At 37.9% G+C, this 18,576-nt stretch overlaps 1 protein-coding gene across 1 annotated transcript in view; it reads left to right on the top strand.

Annotated features, from left to right (window-relative positions):
- MYO15A (myosin XVA) overlaps positions 1 to 18,576 on the top strand; it is a 122,743-nt gene that overhangs the window by 19,923 nt on the left and 84,244 nt on the right. The window contains 8 exon segments of the mRNA XM_074281540.1: positions 7,984 to 8,087; positions 9,945 to 10,008; positions 10,145 to 10,258; positions 12,243 to 12,404; positions 15,368 to 15,481; positions 16,641 to 16,699; positions 16,848 to 16,971; positions 17,877 to 17,972. Coding sequence (XP_074137641.1) covers positions 7,984 to 8,087; positions 9,945 to 10,008; positions 10,145 to 10,258; positions 12,243 to 12,404; positions 15,368 to 15,481; positions 16,641 to 16,699; positions 16,848 to 16,971; positions 17,877 to 17,972 — 837 coding nt within the window.

Raw genomic sequence — 18,576 nt, 5'->3', positions numbered from 1 at the left:
GCTAAGCACTTTACAAATATTGTTTCAACCCCAGGAAGTAAGTGCTATTATTATCTCCATTTTAGAAACTGAGGCAAACAAAAATTAAGGCATTTGCCCAGTGTCACATAGCTAATAAGGGTCTGGGTTTGAACTCAGGGTATCTACTATACTACCAGCAGCCTCTTTTGAAAACAATTTATATTAAGACATCAAGGTGGCACAGTGAATAGAGCACAGGTTTGGAGGTACTATATCTTAGTAGGACTTGAGTTCAAATATAACCTTGGACACTTATTAGCTCTATGACCCTGGGTAAATTACCTAATCCCAATTGCCAAATCTATTCATATTCTTTATTAGAGAATGGTGCTTATCTTATATGTTTATACTAATTCTTTATAGAGTTTTGAATTTCAAATTCAGTTTTTTTAATGAATTTTCTCCACTTCATTATCTTTTTCTGACTTTAGCTGCCTTGATTATGTTTATGCAAAAGCTTTTCTAATTTTATGCAGTATTACAAACTGCCAATTCTTTTTTTTCCTTCCATATGTTGAGTAGTTATATATTTTCCCCTTATCCATTATTAGGGTTCTTAACCATGATTTCATTGGTATAAGGAATTCCTGGAGGAGGAATGCCCTCTAACAATGAAGGTCAGCACCTTCTCTGCAGTTTAAAGCCTTAAAAACTTTCCTAGAGTACTATGAAGTTAAAGTTCTTACTTAGAATCACAGAGAAGGGATTTGAAATTCTGTTCCTCCTAGATCTGAGGCTGATCCTTTATTCACTATGCCCTGTGTCTGGCCTCCATCTATTTTCTCATAATCATAAAATAATTATTTATATATAAATATTATATATTATAAATGATTATATAATAAATAATATAGTATAAATACTATATTACATTAAATTCATTATATAATCATTTTGCATATTTAAGAAAGATCTAACCTTCCATGATCCTGGCATTTTGATAGTGCTATTTCTTATATTTACATGAAATCAATTTGGAATGTCTTATTGCCTAAAGTATAAAATGCTGATCTAAACTTATTCAAGGGGTAAAATAATTGCCTCATTCTTATCCTAGCAATTTGCTTTCTTGGATTTGTGAAGCACTAGCATGCTGGGAATTTTTATTCCTAAGTCCTGCTTAGCTAGTTTATTCTATTAACTTTTGTATTTTATCTAAGACCAGGCAGTTTTGATAAATACTGCTTCATAGTATCATTTTAAATATGATAGCCTTAAGTGTGACTCCTACAACTTTTTTGGTTATTTTATAGCCTTGATATAGCCTGACCATTGACCTCACAAAATGAAGATTCTTATTATTTTATCTAGTCCTATGAAATACCTCTTCAATAAATCTATTGATAAGTACTAAATCTGTAGAAGGGGTATATAAGTGGTATAATCATTTTTACTGTATCGGTGTGATCCAGGCATGAACATGTACTATATATCCAATTATTTAGGGCTTCTTTTTTCCTATAAAAATTATCTCAAAGTTATATTTTTACAAGTCCTAAGTATGTCTTGGCAGGTTAATTTTCAGAGAGTTAATGCATTGTGCCGTTATCTTAAATGAAATTTCTTTCCTGTCTTTCTTTCTGTTTTTTCAGGGGAGTAATTTGTAGAAAGGCTGATGAATTTTGTGGATTTCTGTAATATTCTTTAACTGGACTGAATCTATTAATTGTCTTGATTAATTTTTTCAGTGACTCTTTGGGCTTTTTAAGTAAATCATCATATCATCCTCAAATGAGAGTAACAGCTTTTACTATTCTAATTCCTATAGTTTCTTTTTTCCTGTCATTGACATAGCTAATATTTCTAGTGGTATGAGAGTGCAGGCTCAGGGTATTCTTGCTCTTCTTCGGTCTTATTGCAGAAACTTCCAGTGTCTACATTACAAATAATGCTAGTGTTTGATTTTAGAGATTTTAGTATTTTCGCATTGATATAGGGCTATAGTTTTCATTCTCTGCTTTGATCATCAGGACAATAATTGCCTCATGAAAGAAGATTAATGGCTTCTTTCTTAACTTTTTTCAAAAAGATTATATAGCAAAGGGATTGCCTTTTCTTTAAATGTGTTCTGGAGTGGTAAATTTGGAAAGAAAGGTAATGAGTTCTGTTTTGGATATGTTGATTTTGAGGTGATTACTGGACATATAGTTTGAGATGTCTAAAAAGCATGGTCTGGGACTGGAACTCAAGAGAGAGATTAAAATTAGATGTTTTAGGATAGGAATTGTCTGCATAGATATGATAACTGAACTGATGAGAACTTAAGAGCTCACTAAGTGAAAAAGTTTAGAAGAAAAAGAAGAGAGCACCCAGGGTAGAATATTTCTCAGAGGAATTTGGGATTTCTTTAAGGAACTGATCAATGAGTCCTTTTTGTTTTCCCTTTACCTAATAGCAATTGGACAATTTTTGCTTGATTTTGTTTAAAAAATGAGCAATTTTTATTTATGATTTTTTGAAATATGGTTATCTTAGTGGTTTGGATTTGGTCTCAATTAACATTTAGTCCGATGATTCTTTTTTAAATTTTATTTCATTAAATATCTCAATTATATATAAAAACATTTTAACAATTATTTCTAAATTTTTTTTAAATTCCAAATTCCCTGCCTCTCTCTTACCCTTCATCCATCCTTGTAAATGGCAAGCAATTTAATATTGATTTTATATGTGAAGTCATGCAAAACATATTTCCATATTAGCCTTGTTGCAAAAGAAAGCACATACTGACTCTCCATCCCTACCCCAGAAAAATAAAGTTTAAAAAAAATATGCTTCAATCTGCATTCAGAGTTAATCTCTTTCTGGAGGTGAATAGTATTTTTCATCATGGGTCCTTTGTCTTGGATCATTGTCTTGATCAGAATAGATCATTGTTCACAGTTTATCATGCTTGCAATGTTGATTTTATTACAAATGATATTCTTCTGGTTCTTTTCATGAGTTCATTTGACTCATAGGTTTTTCTACCTTGCTTGTCAATTCTTATAGCATAGTAGTATTCTATCACAGCTATATATTACTATTTGTTCAGCCATTCCCTAATTGTTGGGCATTCTCTCAATTTTAAATTCTTGGCCATAATAAAAAGAGCTGTTATAAATATGTTTATACAAATAGATCTTTTCCTCTTTTTTTTTCTTTGATCTCTTTAAGATACAGACCTACTAGTGGTTTTGTGGGGTCAGAAAACATGCACAATTTGATAATGCTTTGGGTGTGCTTCCAAATTGTCCTCCAGAACTTTTTTACTAATTTATAACTCTACCAACCATGCATTAATATTCCAATTTTTCCATAACCCTTCTAGTATTTGTCATTTTATTTTTCTGCAATGATAATCAATCTGATAGATGTGAGGTGGCACCTCAGAATTGTTTTAATTTGTACTTTTCTAATCAGTAGTGACATAAAGCATTTTTATGGGATTATTGATAGTTTTGATTCCTTCTTATGAAACTGCATGTTCATATCCTTTGACTATTAATCTTTGATTTTTTCTTCTGGAAATTGCTTGTTCATATCCTTTGACTATTAATCAACTTGAGAATAGTTCTTATTTATGATATATTTGCCTCAGTTTTAGATATATTTGAGAAATAAGACCTTTATCAGAGAAACTTGCTGTTAAATATGTAATCAAAATTATCTATTTTTTCCCATGATCTTCTTTGTCTCTTTGGTCAGTAACTCTTATCTATAGAACTGACAGGTATATTGTCCTACTCTCTCCTAGTTTACTTATGATATCACCCTTTATATCCAAATAATTTCTCTATTTGATGTTATCTTAGATGTAAGCTGTATGGTGTGAGGTCTATGCCTAGGTTTTGATAAACTGCTTGCTAGTTTTCCTAGTACTTTTGTTGTATAGTGAGATTTTGGCCCCAAAACTTGGATCTTTGGGTTTGTCAAACACTAGGTTACTATGGTAATTTATCATTGTCTGTTGTGTAGCTAATCTATCCTAATGATCCACCACTCTATTTCATTGGGTCCCAAAACAATATGATGATTATTACTTTATAATATGGTTGGAAATCTAGAATTGCAAAACCACTTTCCTATAAATTTTTTATTGCTTCCTTGATATTCTTGACCTTTTGTCTTCCAGATGAATTTTGTTAATTTTTTCCTAGCTTTATAAAGTAACTCTTTGGTAGTTTGCTTGGTATGGCACTGAATAAGTAAACTAACAAGTAGAATAATAATTTTTATTATATTGGCCTGCCTACCCATGAGCAATTGATATTTCTCCAATTGTTTAGATCTCTCTTTGTGTGAACAGTGTTTTTGTAACTTTTTTCATGTAATCCTTGGGTTTGTATTGGCAGTATTTTGTGGCAACCAAGTATGTTATAATGGTTACAGATATTTTAAATGGAATTTCTATTTCTTTTTGCTAGGTTTTGTTGGTAATACATGGAAATGCTAATGATTTGTGTGGGTTTATTTTAAATCCTATAACTTTGCTTAACTTGTTAATTGTTTCAACTAGTTTTTAGTTGATTCTCTAAGTTGATTCTGTAAGTATTCTATCATATCATCTGCAAAGAGTGCTTGTTTTATTTCCTCATTGCTTATTTTTTTTATTCTTTCAATTTCTTTTTCTTATCTTACTGCTATAACTAACAACTGTAGTACTATGTTGAATAATAGTGGAGACAATGTAGTCCAACATTTCTTAAATTTTTTTCTTCCTTGATTTGTTTTCCAGATCAGTTTTTTTTTTCTAAACAGTACATGTCTCGTGATTTTTTGGGTGTTGGGGTGCAGGTGGTAGTCTCCCCTCCTCTGGGTCCAAATATGTCACCTAAAGTCCTAAAGAACCCTTCAGATGATTAAACTTTCAAAATATGGTCATTGTTCTTATCATCCCATTATTTTTTCTAGGATTCTATTTATACCTGCTGCAAATACCATAGATTTTCTTTACTGTATTAAGAGTTTATTTTGTTTATAGTTAATCTTTAAATTAATTTTTTACAAAAATTTTTATTTTATTTAATTATTTCCTCAATCTCTGTTGTTCCCCTCCCCATTTTTCTTTTCTGGATTTATTTCCACTCCTCTCTTTTAGCTAAGAATACATCTATGTTTTGTTTGTTTCTTTTGTTTTACCTTTTTAATTGTTTTGAAACGGAGAGAGAGTCTGTGCTGTTATAAAAACTCTTCTTTAGCTTTCTTTCTGAAAATCTTTTTTTCCTTCCTTCTATTCTGATAACATTACAGCAGAGTTAGTGCTTCTGAGTTCTACTTTCATCCAAGGCTGATTCTTTGCTCCTGCTCAAATCCCTGAAGCTGGGTCAGCTCAGGAACTTCCATTTGCTGTGGGGTAAAAGAAACTGGAGGATTTTTTTTTTTTTGAGAAAGGACATCTACGGGGAAAGCTGGTGAAAGCTCAGGATAGCTCTTTGCTGCTCTTGTTGATATGCTCACCCCCTGTCCCTGTAGCTTTTGCTGAAATCCTGTAGAGTCCAAAAGGCAGAGACTAAATCAAATTCAGAAACTGTATTTTATACATTTAAAAACATTATTCTGAGGAAGAGTCCTTGTTTGCAAACATTATCTTATCTCATCCTCACAACAACCCTTTGAGATAGGTGTGGTTACCCACATTTTATAGTTAAAGAAACTGAGGCAAACAGAAATGTTTAGTGATTTTCCCAGGATCACCCAGTAGCTAGTTAATGTCTGAAATTAGATCTAAACTCAGGTTAAAAACAAAAAGGTTGGGAACTTCCTGTTTAAACATTTTCAGCAATGGAGAGTTCACTTCTCTCCCCAAAACAGCCCATTTTATTGTTGTACAGTTCTGGTTATTCAAGCTCATTTTTAAAAAAAACAGAATTTATTAAGCACCTACTATGTTCCAGGCACAGTGCTAAGTGCTTTACAAATAATATCTCATTTGTTCCAGGGAGATTAGGTGTTATATATTATCTCCATTTTACAGAGAGAGAAACTTAAGTGACACAGTTAGTAGGTATATGAGGCCAGATTTGAATTTGTGTCTCTGACTCAAGGTTCAGATTTCAAGCCACTTCACCACTTACTTGACTCTAGTCTATTCTTATGTTGTCCCCAAATCTGTCTCCCTGAAACTTTTCATCCATTTGATTCTGGTTCTGCCTTCTGAAACCAAATAGAATAGTCTCCTGGCTTTCCTCACCGACAATTTTTCAAACATTTTAAGATAATTGTCTTCAAGCTAAACTTCTCCAGGTCCATCAATAGATTGTCCATTTATAAGACCTTCAGAATGTCCCTAGCTAGCAAACTGATGGATATATTCTGGATTGTCGACCGACTCAGGGCCAGGGAGATCGAAAAGGAAGAGAACCCTGAGTTTCTTGTCCCCTCAACTATCAGTGTCTGAGATTTGCAACTGACCCTCTTGGATGGACAGGGAAACAATGAATTGGTCCAGCTTAGAGCCTAAGACAACAGGTCATGATGGGGGTGGGGTAGGGACTATGACTCTCAGTCCTACTGTTGACTCCCAGAACTTGTTCCTGACCCCATCCTTCTCCCTGACTCATGTGCTCCTGAAGATAAAGGTACAGGGGATCTGGCATGCATGCATGGTCTTTTGCATGTGTTCATGTGTGGGCATTGGAGAGGAGGGAAACAGGGGGCAGTACTTTTGATCCAAACATAGACAAAGGCCCTTTAAAGCCATGGGTGGGTCTGGAACATTGTGGGTGGAAGATGGTGAAATTGTGATGAGAATAGTCACATTAGGTGGATCTGCAGTGAAGGGAGGTTGCAGGGAGGTGGATTTGCGTGGAAGAGATTGGCAATGCATGGGGCTTGCAATGAATGGGGTAAATGGCTGGAACCTTCTCCTTTTGAGGAGAAGGATAAAAGTAATAGTAAGGAGTTTGCTGTGAATGGAAGCTTCAGGGCTTGGGGTCCAGCAGAATATTTACAACCATCATTGTCCCATATAACTCCCACCTCACATACACCTCCTAGGTCCCTCCTTCCTAAAAAAAGCCATTGTCCTTATTTTGGTTTGGTTTGGGGATTTTGGTCTTATAGTTGGGAGCAGATCCCGGAACCCAAGACTTTGGTGGAGGTCTTTGGGAGCAATGGGAAACACATAGGGTGGGGGTGGTAGTGAAGAGTATGCAGTGGGGAGGGAGCAGTGAGTGGCGTGCAGTGGACAGCAAACACTATAGAGGTATTTATAGTGGGATGGACTTGCAGTGAGCTGGTTTGCTGTGGGGTTAATGATTGAGAGGATGGCAATGCCCTAACACTAATTTGAGCTGAGAATGGTACAAACAATATCCTTGAATAGATAACTAGATCTTTTTTTTTCCCTGCTTCTCTTTTTTCCTCCAAACAAGGTTCTAGTCAGTCCCTGAAAAAATCTGTCTAGCAGAAGCTTTGGTAAAAAAAACAAAAAACAAAAACGAAAAACCCCCAATATTCTTCTGGAAAAAGAAATGATCTCAGAATCCTATTCCTGGCTTGTCCTTCTTGGGTCAGGTCAAATTTCACAGGTCTCCCTCCTCTATAAACTTCAGTGGCTCCTTATTACCTTCAGGACTTCTGCTGGCCTTTACACACAGCCTGGCTCCCTCCTACCTTTTCAATGTTCAATGTTTTACTCCCCTCTATATCCTGAAAGTCTGATATATAGTTGGAGATGGTGGGGAGTATGTTTCCACCCTTCCCACAGTCTCTCTGGTTCTCTACTTGTCCCCATCAAAAAATGGGGACACAAAATGGGGACACAGCATTTTCAGTTGTGCAGCCTTGGGGACCAAGAATCAGGAGGTTCAAGGAAACCAGTTGGATTCAGCCTTGCCCAAGGCTGGCTCTTAGGTCCTGAATGAGGCAGGAGTCCTGATTGGAGTCTGGCTTCATCACAGAGACTAACTCCCACCCTGTCTCCTGTATCCTTTTCTCTGATGGATTCGTGGGTTTTGTTCCATGTGGTCTTGGGGCCAGATCCTTGAGGCTACCCCCCTGCTAGAAGCCTTTGGAAATGCCAAAACCGTGAGGAATGACAACTCCAGTCGCTTTGGGAAGTTCATAGAGATCTTTTTGGAAAGGTGAGTGAGCATGGGCTCAGAGGGTCCTCCTCCAAGGAGTGGGAAGGGAGTACCCTTCTTAGCGGTACGATCACCAGGAGATGGGAGCAGCATGCAGTAGATAGAGCTCTGGTCCTGGCTTTGGGAGGGGTTTAAATGTTGCTTTGGATTCTGTGATCCTCTTAGCTCATCTGTAAAATGAGAGAATTTAACTTGACTTGCAGGGTCCCTTCTAGTGCTAACGCTAGGCTCCTGAGAGTGTGAGTTGCCCTTAGAAATCGTCCAAATGCATTTTCTAACCTCTGGGTGGTCAGGAGCCAAAACAGAGCAGGTTAAAGATAGGAGAATTAAAACACAAACATAAATTTAATTAATTTCAAAGTGAGGAAAATGACATTTGCAGCTAGAAGTTCCCCCCCACCCAAGGGCGAGAGGGCTGTTAAGAGTGGGTCCACTTATTTAGTTTTAGCATTTCTTGGGACAATACAGTTGTTCTTTGGTTTGGTGGAAACAGTCATTATCTCAAGCTTTGGGGGATTGCAGCCACCCTGAAGAGCACAGAACCAGAATTTTGTAACAGAAACAGGAATGCAATATCTGTTAGTGACAAGGAACAAGACTACGAACATGGGACAGACAGCCCTGAGAAGTAAAGGAAGTTAAATCCCTCAGGGAACACCCAGTGCTGGTCCGAGCAATACACTTTGCCAATGGGTAATATCATCTGAGGGCAAAGGATTATTGTTTAGGATATAGCCTGGTCCTTTTCTCTGGGAGACAGGGTAGACGCAAAATATTTTGTGTGTGTATTTATAGAAATATATATGTATACATATACACATACATATATCTGTGTGTATATATATACATACATACACATAGACATAAACATATATCTGTATATATATGTACATAAATATAAAATCATTCTCTACATATTTCTGTTTATCACTTCCTTCTCTGGATGCACAGTACTTTCCTTCATATATCTTTTGTAGTTAATTTGGATATTTATAATAGCCAAAATGACTTAGTCACTCAAAGTTGTTTTTAAAATATTGCTGATATTGCATATCGGCCCTTCTTAAATATTTTCTACTCACAACCCCTGAGAAATTTTTACATGATCCCAGTATATAGATATTTGATATTTGAAATAGATACAAATCAAACATTTACTGATAAATCACAATTTCACAATCCCCATAATCAGTTACAAGACCTTATATGGGATTGCGAACTACAATTTAAGAAACTGGCCTATATACAACATTCTCTTGGTTCTGTTCATTTAGCTCTTCATTATTTCTTGCAAGCCTCTTCATGTTTTTCTTCTGTAAATTTTAATGTCCCAACATAATCTAGATCTTACCTACTTTTCCAGTGTTCTTATGCTGTCCTCTTCTCCATATATTCCACAATCTATCATCACTGGCCTTCTTGCTGTACCTCTCCTATGACAGAGGTGGGAGAAGAATAGGGGGCACAAAGGTTGCCAATCTCTGCTTGCCCAGAATCAGCTCTCAAAAATCTAGTCCAAGGACCAAGAAACTCCCCAGGAATGACCCTTGCTGGGGTTTCTTGGGGTATGATTCCCTTGAACCCAAATTATCATGTCCAACTATCCTCCACCTTCATGGCTACATTCAGAACTGGGACTGGGGAAGGTCATTAAGCAGGGGTGCTGTGCACCTACTCTGTGCCCTAATGTGCTTTGAGATCCTCAGAGGAGGAATCAGACTTGTTTTAAAACATTGTGTTCTCATATGTAGCACAAGGTTTTGCAAGGTTGAATGTTGAAAACTATCTTTGCATGTATTTTGAAAATAAAAAGCTATTAGTTAAAAAAAAAATTACAAAACGTTGATTTCTTTCCAGCGGCTTGATTTGTGGTGCCATAACGTCTCAGTATCTCCTTGAAAAATCCCGAATTGTGTTTCAGGTACCTCCCCACACTGAAGGGATACAGACATGGTGGGAGGAAGGAGTGGGCTGGGCAAGGGAAACTACTTGCTCTTGGGTCTGTGCTAAATTGTTCCTTTTCATTTCCTTCTTCCCCATCCTCCCTGACTCCACAGGCCAAGAATGAACGAAATTACCACATATTCTATGAGATGTTGGCAGGACTCCCAGCCCAGTTGAAGCAGACCTTCAGTCTCCAGGAAGCTGAGACCTATTACTACCTGAATCAGGTAAACACCACGACTATCCAGGGGCAAAGCTGTTACAGAAATGTCAGGATCTCTTCCGAATAGAATGATGGTCTCATCCACTGCTAGAACCCAAGAAATAAAGGGAAATTCCCCTCTTGGAGTTGTAACCCAACCTCCCTCTCTTCTTCCCCACCCCCCCACATTTGTCTCTCCATACCCCTAAAGAAGCAATATGAAGAGAGTGCTGGCCTTTGGGCCCGGAAAATCGTATTCAACTCTTGCTACTGACACATGCTGGTTGTATGACCCTAAGGCCTAAGATTACAAATTGCGGAGGTTTCAACTTACCCTGGCAGAAGGAGTTTCCTCATTTGCAGGTTCCCTATACTAATGAAATCACAAATCCAGTCCTTTCACCTAATTGAATCTCTTAGGGTGAGTGAGTCAGTGAAATATCATATTGTCAAATTATTTAGGCTATAAGGTCTGGTTCCCCACAGTGTGGGCAGCTGGGTGATACAGTAGACAGAGGGCTGGATCTATTGTCAGGAGGACCTGAGTTCCAATGTGGTCTCGGATATATAGTCATTTTAAGTTTAGCACTTAATTTCTGTCTATCTCAGTCTCCTCATCTCTAAAATTTTGTCAAATGTGATCACATTTCTGAAGTGTTTTGCACATCTTAAAATGCAATATCAGCATCATTTCAGAATAAAAACACTAAATAGGTTAGCAAATTATAACTACTGAGCAGAGTTCTAGAATTCAGCTTATTTCAGCTTGAAAGTAAGTAGAGCTTCTCCCTTGGGCTTCAGACCAGCCAGTTTCTAGCGCTTATGCTCAGTCCTTAAGAAGAATAAAGTCTTTCTGGTTGAGCTGCAAGTACAACCTCTAAATTCAGGTGGAAGTTTCCTTTAGCTTCCCCACTGACATGCAAGCTTGTTTATCAGGTCCTCCTCCCTTTGCTCTCATTATGTTCCCATCTCCATTCAAGCATTATTATTGATGTTATTGTTTTTGTTGTTCACCTTTCATTTTAAAAGAGATCAATAAAGCAAAGAGAGAATTCAAGAAGTGTCTGATGGCCTTGTTTAGAGCTGAGACTCCCCTAGATTTTAGCCCAGGACTTGGGAGCACAAAATTAGAGCTCCTTATTGAGAGGGTACCCCACTTTGGGGGCATGCATCTTTACATTAAAAATATTTTAGTGAGAAAAAAGGCTTTTCTAAAATTAATAGATAAAATGAAATCACATATTTAAAATATTATTTGTCTATTTGTCTTTATCTTTTAAAATGTCTATTTTATGCATATTTTATACAAAATGGTACAGATGTAGCATTAAAAGGTACAATAAAAAGGGGCAATGGAAAAGAGAAATAGCATCAACTTCCATTATAATAATATTATATACCTTTCACACTGTGACTTTCTTCATTATGGGTTTCAATATATCAAAAATTGGCATAAGAAATTAAGTGGGAATTTAGGAGGAATTTTGTGCAAGCCTCAGACAACAGATAACAGAAAGTCCAACAGATGGCATGGAAAAAGTTTAAAAACTTAGAAATGCATAAAATATATGTATAGTGTTATGGGATATCAACATATTTTATATCTTAGTATAAATATGCACAATTTCTTCTTTTAAAAAAGTTAAAATAAATAAAAAATTAAAGTTTGCAAAAATGAATGTGAAAGCCAGTAGATAATACATAAAGACTAGTAGTATTTTTACTTCTATATCAAGTTGACCTATATATAGCCTATTATCAAATTTCACAAGGTACTGTAAATACTCCAAAAAGAAAAACTTCCTGGTACAAAGAAAGGGCCAAACCCCAGATCACAGGGGAACCACGCCTCTAATTCCCTCCATATGGAAGGAACAACTGTACAAATTTAACCAATATAAATTAGTTGTCATAACAATGAGACTAAAAGAACCTAGAAAGCACATTAGTGAGAGGACATCTGATTTATTTACCAAACAGAAAGAGATCTTTTACCCTTTCTTTCTCAGGGTGGCAACTGTGAGATCCTGGGTAAAAGTGATGAAGCTGACTTCCAGAGACTCCTCAGTGCCATGGAGGTCTTAAACTTTAGCATTGAAGATCAGGACAGCATCTTCCGAATTCTGTCTTCCATCCTCCATCTGGGCAATGTGTACTTTGAAAAGTATGAGGTAATCTGTGGCAGGAGAGACTTTGGGAAGACAGGGAGGGGGGATAACAATTGTAGAGTACATATAAAGGTTCCTCCATATTAAGGTCATAAACTATTGGCTTAGAGATCTTTCTGATGAGGGCTCTCTCTGCCCATGATTTGCATCTAGCAATTTTTAACCTTTTTTCTACCATGGACTCCTTTTGTGAAAATTATGGATGCTTTATCTTCATATTTAAAGGAAATGATAAATTTCAGTAAGAAGTTAATGAAAATGGAAGTGTAATTTTTCCCATTGATGTTCAAGAAGCCCCTAAAATCTATACACAAATCCCTTGGGAGAACTGGACCCCAGAATCTGTGGCCTCAGAATTTTAGAGGAAGAGAGTTGTTAAGAAGTCATCAGTTGAAGCTCCCTCCCTGCCTTCAGGCAGATGAATGTGCCCCAAAGAGGGTTATTTCATTTCCCTCAAAGTGAACAGGAATAGAATATCAATTGTCACCTTTTTGTTACTTATGCCAGTATTTAATTTTTAGATAGTCAAATGTTTTCCCTTATGTCTGCTATTGTTAAAGGCCCACTTCTTTTTTGAGGAACCATACAGATGACATGGGGAATGGTTGATATTTGAAAAGTGTTGAAGATTTCTCTCTTTTCTCCAGATCCCTCCTAAAACCCCACCCTAACTGAGTCCTCATCCTTCCCCTCCCTACAAATCCAGTCTTGCTCTCCTCAGGTCTGAGTCATTGCCCCTGTATCCTTTTCTAGGGTGTGATTCCAGGGAATCACAAAATCCTTGAATACTCAAAATATTTCTTGTTTCCTCTCAATTATCTTGATTTCTCCTGTGCCCTCAAGTTTGGCCTAGAATTCCCAGTATTAGGCCACTTCCTTGGGGATAAATAAATGACCAAGCTGTTGTCTCTAGGTTATCCAAAGGATGGATTCTAGTTCTCTATCACTACAACAATCTCTAGAGATAAAGGGCAGCCGGGGTATCCCCCCAGAGACTGTATGTCCCATTTCTCAGATTTACGTTGAAAGTAATAGCTTTCTACAACCCCTCTGGGCAAAGTGGTGGCCTGGGCAGCAAGAGGGCAATCTGACTCAGGGAGAATGGGAAGGCATGAAGGAGGACATGAAGCCTGCTGGAGCTATATCCTTTTTCCTGGAGAAATCTCTGGTTCCCAAGCTGGGGTCCTTGCTATTCTTTAGCAAGTGTCCTTAGATGCTTATCTTCTTGTAGAATTTCTATTTTTCCTGATTCTCTTAGAAAAAGTTTTCCATCTTGTCTCTTCTCATGAAGATGGAGCACAATCTTTAAGAGAGTTCCTTAGGGTTTTTTTCCTGCTAACAACCACAAACATATAAGTTATGAGATGATTCATAATATTAAAGCCATACCAAGTATCATTATAGATGGTACCCTGGGGTACCTAAGAAAACAAATGGAACTTGGCTTGCTTTTTCTTAGTTCCTTATTATCTTTGGCCTCATTTTTTTCTCTCCCTTTTTCTTTTTCTCCCTCTCTCTATTTCTCTCTCTCCTTCCCTCCTTCCTTCTCTCTTTCCTTCCCTTTTTTCTTCACCTTCTTTTTCTCTCCATCCCTTCTTATCTCTCTCTTCCTCCTCTTTTCCTCCTCTCTTCCTTCCCCTTTTCCCCCTCTTCCTCCTTCCCATTTTTCCTCCCCCTCTTTCTCCTTTCTTCCTTCCTTCTTTCTTCCTCTTCCTCTTCCCTTTCCTCCTCTCTCTCTCTCTCTCTCCCTTCTCCTCCTTGTCCTCCTCTTTAGTCTTTGTGGTAGATACCCAGGCTCAAAAAAGAAAAAGTGTTTCAGATTTGGTGTACAAAGAACTTAGTCTGGTTCATCCAGATTCTGTGAGAGTTCTTCACAAAGGAAAGTTATCCTGGGGTTTCCTGACAGAGACACCTGAGGGAGTAAGATACTGAAAGGGACTGCTATGGATCATACCTTTAAAAGCCTCTATCAGTTGTTAGTACTATGGGAGGGGGGGAGCAATGCATCTGAGGCACAGAAATGTGAAAAGAACAGATGTGGCCATTGCATCAGAAGAAACTAATATTCTTTCCATCTAGAGGGAAGCTATATATAGTAAACGTATTTAAGGGGAAGTGGTAATATAATCATTTCTGGCTCCTTACAGTTCTGCTAGGCCAAGTGTAAGTAGTACAAAGGGAAAGGGAAAGGGTCCAGATTGGATTCTGCTGTAGTGAGGTAGCAAGACTGGGTCCTCATATAATGTCTGTTCTTCTTTGTGTCTGTTAGTTCACAAGCATTGGTACAGCACCATATGTCAAGTACTATGTACTCTACTGATACAAAGAAAAACAAAATCCCTGCCCTTGAGAAGCTTATGTTGTAATAGAAGAGAAAGCATACAAAACAACAACAAAACACTCATAAAAGATATGTATAAATCAAAAGAAGGTGTCCCATACCTAATGAGAAGGAAAATGATTGGGGTGTATTTTTCCTCAGGGCCTCTCAAATGTATGTTATCAGCATGTGCTCACTGGGAAGTATCTGTGATGACTTGAGCCTTCCAGTTCAGAATACCTAGCAGAACTCTCTAAGACTAGCATAGGCAGAGAGGGACTGGTAAATGTTTAACTGGCTCTCCAACCCTCAGTATGCTTTTAAGTTTAATCTACATTGTTAGCATTTTTCTCCATCACTTTCTTAAGGCAAAAATCAATAAAGTAAGGCCTGATTTGGAGTTTTGGCTGATTTCCAAGGTGTAAATGTTCACACTGAAAATGTAATAATCATTTCTCTTGAGTCACTTGACTCTAGCACACCTCTCAGATACAGATTAATCTCCATTTCACCCCTTGAGTTAAAATTGATCCAGGAGAGACTAGGAAGCCATTTTTCCTTTTCAGGGATTTGCTGTCTTCTGAGAACTCTCTCTGATGAAATGTTTCCCTCTTCTAGTCTAATTGGGTCAACTTGGATTTCTTAGACAGATGCCCAGGAAGTAGCTTCTGTGGTGAGCGCCCGGGAAATCCAGGTTGTGGCGGAACTGCTCCAGATCTCCCCAGAGGGACTGCAGAAGGCCATCACCTTCAAAGTGACTGTGAGTCCTGGTGCACAGATCACTGTGTAGTCATGTATGATGAAGAGAGAATAGTAAATCTCCAGCACTTTTAGTATCAATCCTTCTGCTTTGGATCAGGTTGGGGTCATGACAGGTTCTCTTTTAAGAAACTAAGTAGAGTGCAGAATTTGAACTCAGGAGGAATTGAGTTCAAATTCCATCTATGGAACCACCTGTCCTCCCTGTACTTCAGCTTTGGATAAATCCCTTCATGTTAATGGGGCCTTTGCTTCCTCACTTAAAATATCTATATCTATCTATCTACCTACATACATAGAGATTATATGTATACAATCCATATAAAAACAATAGATAGATTAGATAAATAGAAATCTACAAATATCTCTTCAATTATTAAACCTACAACTCTAAGTTACATATCAATCAAGTATTAAATAAGCAACTACTACCTACCAGGAACTATCCTAAATACTGGGCACTACATACCAGGAACTATCCTAGGTACTGGCCACTATGTACCAGGAACTATCCTAGGTACTGGCCACTATGTACCAGGGACTATCCTAGGTACTGGGTTTTACAAAGACTAAAATGAAATCATTCCTGCCCTCAAAGAACTTACATTGTATGGGAGGAGACAAAAAGTATAAATCAAATATATATCAAAAAAATACAATGTCATTTGAAGAGATAGTACTAACAGTGAAGGTGGCACTTGAATTGAGCTTCGAAGGAAATTAGGGAAGCCAAAGATGGAGATACAAGACCTAATTTCTCCATATATTTGATACTTGGAGAGGTCTATGAAATTATTGATAGATTAGCTTGCAACCAGCCTTCTCATAAATTCTCCATAATGAAGCTTTCTATAGCTGCCTTTTTTTACCTTTACGGGGTTTTGGTCGGTTCCTGAACAACTTAAATCCTGAGTCTTACCCTAAGTGAGGGGAATAGGGTGGTCTTGAATACCTTACTAAATAGTTTTCTCTGGTAGTGGACTATGTGGCCACTAGATCTTTCTGGGCCTTGATTTCCCTACCTATAAAAGGGAGAAAATCCCCACTCCCCACCCCAGCTTCATCAGGTCGAAGTTAAACTAAACCCCCACAAATTAGTGTATCAGGAAGTTGTTGAATAAACTCATCCCTGGCTCTATCTTTTTGGCATTTCTCTTCAGGAGACAATGAGAGAGAAGATTTATACCCCCCTCACTGTGGAAAGTGCCGTGGATGCCAGGTATGGTAGTGGGACCCAGACACAGGGATGGTGTATCTTAATTAGATTACTCTTCCCCAATGTTGCTCTCCCTTGTCTGTCCCAGGTTCCTGCTTGCTTTCCTTCTCTTCCTCCTCTCCAATCCAATCTAGCTTCCTCTCTATTCCAGAGATGCTATTGCCAAGATTTTGTATTCGATGCTATTTGGCTGGCTTATCGACAGGATCAACATATTGGTTTACCCCCAGAAGGATGCTCTTTCCATTGCCATCTTGGATATCTATGGTTTTGAGGTGGGTATGAGGGGAAGAATAGATTCAAGGTCCAACTCTTATTCTCTTGCCTAGAGAATTCACCATTTTCAGTCAGCCAATAATTGCCTAATATGTGCCAGCCACTATGTTGAACACTGGGGATACCAAGAAAAATGAAAAAATAGTCCCTATCTTTAAGGAACTCAAGCTAATGGGGGACTATACATACAAGCAACTATACAGAATAAGATGTAGATAGAAAAGACTGGAAATAATCAACAGAGGAAAAGGGCTAACATTAAGGAGAATCCAAAAATAAAAGGGATCCCATAGAAGGTGGGATTTTAGCTTGGACTTGTAAGAGGCCAGGAAAGCCATACTATTTCTGGATCTCAGTCATGGCTGAGCATCAGGAGACTTAAAAAGTCAATACATACTCTAGATGAATGTGTCTATCTTTATATTTGGATGTCTTGGTCCTTTGCACCTGTGCCTCTCACATTTGTCTGTTTTTCTCTGCCTGTCTTTTCTTTTAGTCTGATAGATCTGGCTGATTGGTTGGTTCTTATTTCTTCCCTTTTTTTTCTTTTGTTCTCATTTGTCTGTGTCTCATTTAATCCATGGCAGGAGCCAAGTTTTTGTTATGAAATAGGAGATCACATGGAAGTAAATGATGAGGGAGGGGTATTTGATTGAGGAAAGACACAAAAGGAAGTTCCTCCCTGAATGCTATCCTTCTGTTCGAATGTAAGCTTGTGATTTTTTTTTCCCATTTTTATGGTTATATCCCTAACTCTTATCTCTATGCCTGGAATATAGGATGCACTTAATAATTGTTTGTTGCTGATTAATGACACCAACCTCTGAGATTTAGGATTATACTCTCCCTTTCCTCCCCATTGCCCACTCTCGGGATGCCTGTAATTGGGCTCTTCTGTGATCAGGATCTCAGCTTCAACAGCTTTGAGCAACTGTGTATCAACTACGCCAATGAGTACTTGCAGTACTTTTTCAACAAGATTGTCTTCCAAGAGGAGCAGGTGAGCCAGGGAGGGATCTGGGGAAGGAGGGGGTCTCCCGATTCTAACTTTCTGTCTTGATTTGAGTTGGTCTCTCAGAGACATCCATCTCCTTCAGCAGTCAATCAGTTCATTGGCAGATCTTCTCTCATCGATAGGCTTAGGAAATCAGCTGTAGAGGACCCAGAAAGGGGAGGTTGCTGGAGCACAGGAGAGGAAGGGGAGAGTCTTCCAAACCAAGCTATTAAGTATTCCTGCTTCTATGCCTTTGCTCATTCCATTCCTCCTACCCTGAAGTAGGGATAATGCTCCACATTCCATGGTCTCCACTTTCCTCTCTGCCTCTCCATTCCTACCCATCCTTTTAGGTCCAGGTAGATGAGCCGTTTGGCTTTCCACCATTTTTTAATTCCTCAGAGAACAATAAATTGCCTTTTCATCATCTCACACATTTTATCTCCAGCTAGTATTGAGCTCCATGAAGAGCAAGGTCTCATCTGAGGATGTAGCATGATATTCATACAGATGTTTTTCAGAGATTCATGTATAGAATTCCAACTGTATGCCCAACGTTATACTAGATCCTGTGGGGAGAAAATAACTGGGACTGGGTGAAGCTTCTGAA

This window comes from Sminthopsis crassicaudata, chromosome 1 (genome assembly GCF_048593235.1).
Source record: "Sminthopsis crassicaudata isolate SCR6 chromosome 1, ASM4859323v1, whole genome shotgun sequence".
NCBI lineage: Eukaryota > Metazoa > Chordata > Mammalia > Dasyuromorphia > Dasyuridae > Sminthopsis > Sminthopsis crassicaudata.
Note: the sequence above shows the minus strand (reverse complement) of the source record. Positions and strands in the feature narration are given on the sequence as shown.